The 1,529-nt window shown below is 67.8% G+C and overlaps 1 protein-coding gene across 1 annotated transcript in view; it reads left to right on the forward strand.

Moving 5' to 3' along the window:
• The window catches only part of COL6A2 (collagen type VI alpha 2 chain), a 16,109-nt gene that overhangs the window by 7,372 nt on the left and 7,208 nt on the right, over positions 1–1,529 (forward strand). Inside the window, 5 exon segments of the mRNA XM_015597633.2 lie at positions 91–153; positions 501–563; positions 789–839; positions 1,113–1,148; positions 1,425–1,487. Coding sequence (XP_015453119.1) covers positions 91–153; positions 501–563; positions 789–839; positions 1,113–1,148; positions 1,425–1,487 — 276 coding nt within the window.

Below are 1,529 nucleotides of genomic sequence, written 5' to 3' on the forward strand. Positions count from 1 at the left end.
GGCCTCCCCGAGGGCAGCAGCGCCCCCACTCGGCCACATTCGGTGCTGACCACAGGGTTCCTGAAGTGCCCTTGTCCCCTTTCTCCCCAGGGAGACCGAGGCCTGCCTGGACCCAGAGGTCCCCAGGGGGCTCTTGGGGAGCCGGGGAAGCAGGTCAGTAGCAGGACACCTGGAAGGGCCCCGTGGCCCCGTGGCTCAAGCCCCGAATGCCCTTTGACCTCACTGTCTCCGTCTCGCCCTGTAGTGCCACTGGGTCCTCCTGTCCTCCAGCAGGACACTGTCCCCAGGGCAAACTCAGGCAGTGGGACAGGGGCAAGGGTCCTGTGCACCTCACACCCTCATCCTGCCTGCCGGGTCCAGCTTTATGGGGGGTGAGGAGGGTGGGGGGAGCCGGGAGTCGGGGGGACACGTGGAAGAGGGTCAGAGCAATCTCCCTGGCGGTCAGCGCCGGACGCGGTCAGTGTCCGTCTGTGCCAACTCCCATCTTTCTCTGACCTCAGGGGTCTCGGGGCGACCCTGGTGATGCTGGTCCCCGTGGAGACTCCGGACAGCCTGGCCCCAAGGTAAGCCCCTCCCCCTGGCCAGGGGCCTGAGCCTGTCCTCAGCTCTAGAGTGAGGCCTCCCCGGGGTGTGGGGGTGCTCCTGCTCCCATCCTGGGCGGTTGCCCACCCTCCCCAAGGGGGTCCCCCGGAGACCCGCCTCCCAGCCCGCCCTCAGCTCCTGCTGGCCACCACATTTCCCGCTGGGCCTTCCCTGACTGCCCCTTCCCTGACTGCCCCCTCCTCCAGGGAGACCCTGGCAGGCCTGGATTCAGCTACCCAGGACCCCGAGGAGCACCGGTGAGTCCCATTTTGGGGTGGGGACTCCAGGAGGGGCGGGCACTGTCCTGGGGGACAGGGCGAGGGCAGGGAGGGGACACAGGATTGCAGGTCGGGGCAGACGCACGTCCCCTGAACTGTCCCGGATGCAGTGCAGGCAGCACGGCCCACAGACCAAGGTTCCAGTCGCCGTTGGGGGGCGCTGCAGAGAGTTCCAGGCCCCCGCTCGTCCCGGGGCAGCGCCTCTGTCTTCGGGGCTTGTGCCCAGTGACCCTCTCTCTGCTTGCTTTGCAGGGAGAGAAAGGCGAGCCAGGTCCGCAGGGCCCCGAGGTACGTGTGTGGGGCCCCCGCCGTCCGCCTGCCAGGCCGGCCCTGCTTCCCCCTGGCCACCCACCTCAGCCACCCCAGCTGAGGCTGTGCCGGTCTCTAACCCAGCTGGCCACCTGAACCACCTGAGCCGTTGCCATCCAAGCAGCCAGGCGCAGGCCAGCCAACAAAAGTGTCCCCGAGCCCAACTCACGGGGGTTTTGAAAGGCTGGGAGGAGGTAGGCAGAGCTCTCCTGAATGTCCCCTCTGCGAGGCCAACCCATGTGTCCTGTGTCCCAGGGAGGCAGAGGCGATTTCGGGGTGAAAGGAGCGCCTGGGCGGAAAGGAGAAAAAGGCGAGCCTGTGAGTGCTCCCAGCCTCTCCCCTCCTCCCTCCCCCTCCTCC

The sequence above is a fragment of the Pteropus alecto genome, unplaced genomic scaffold, assembly GCF_000325575.1.
Source record: "Pteropus alecto unplaced genomic scaffold, ASM32557v1 scaffold339, whole genome shotgun sequence".
NCBI classification, from domain to species: domain Eukaryota; kingdom Metazoa; phylum Chordata; class Mammalia; order Chiroptera; family Pteropodidae; genus Pteropus; species Pteropus alecto.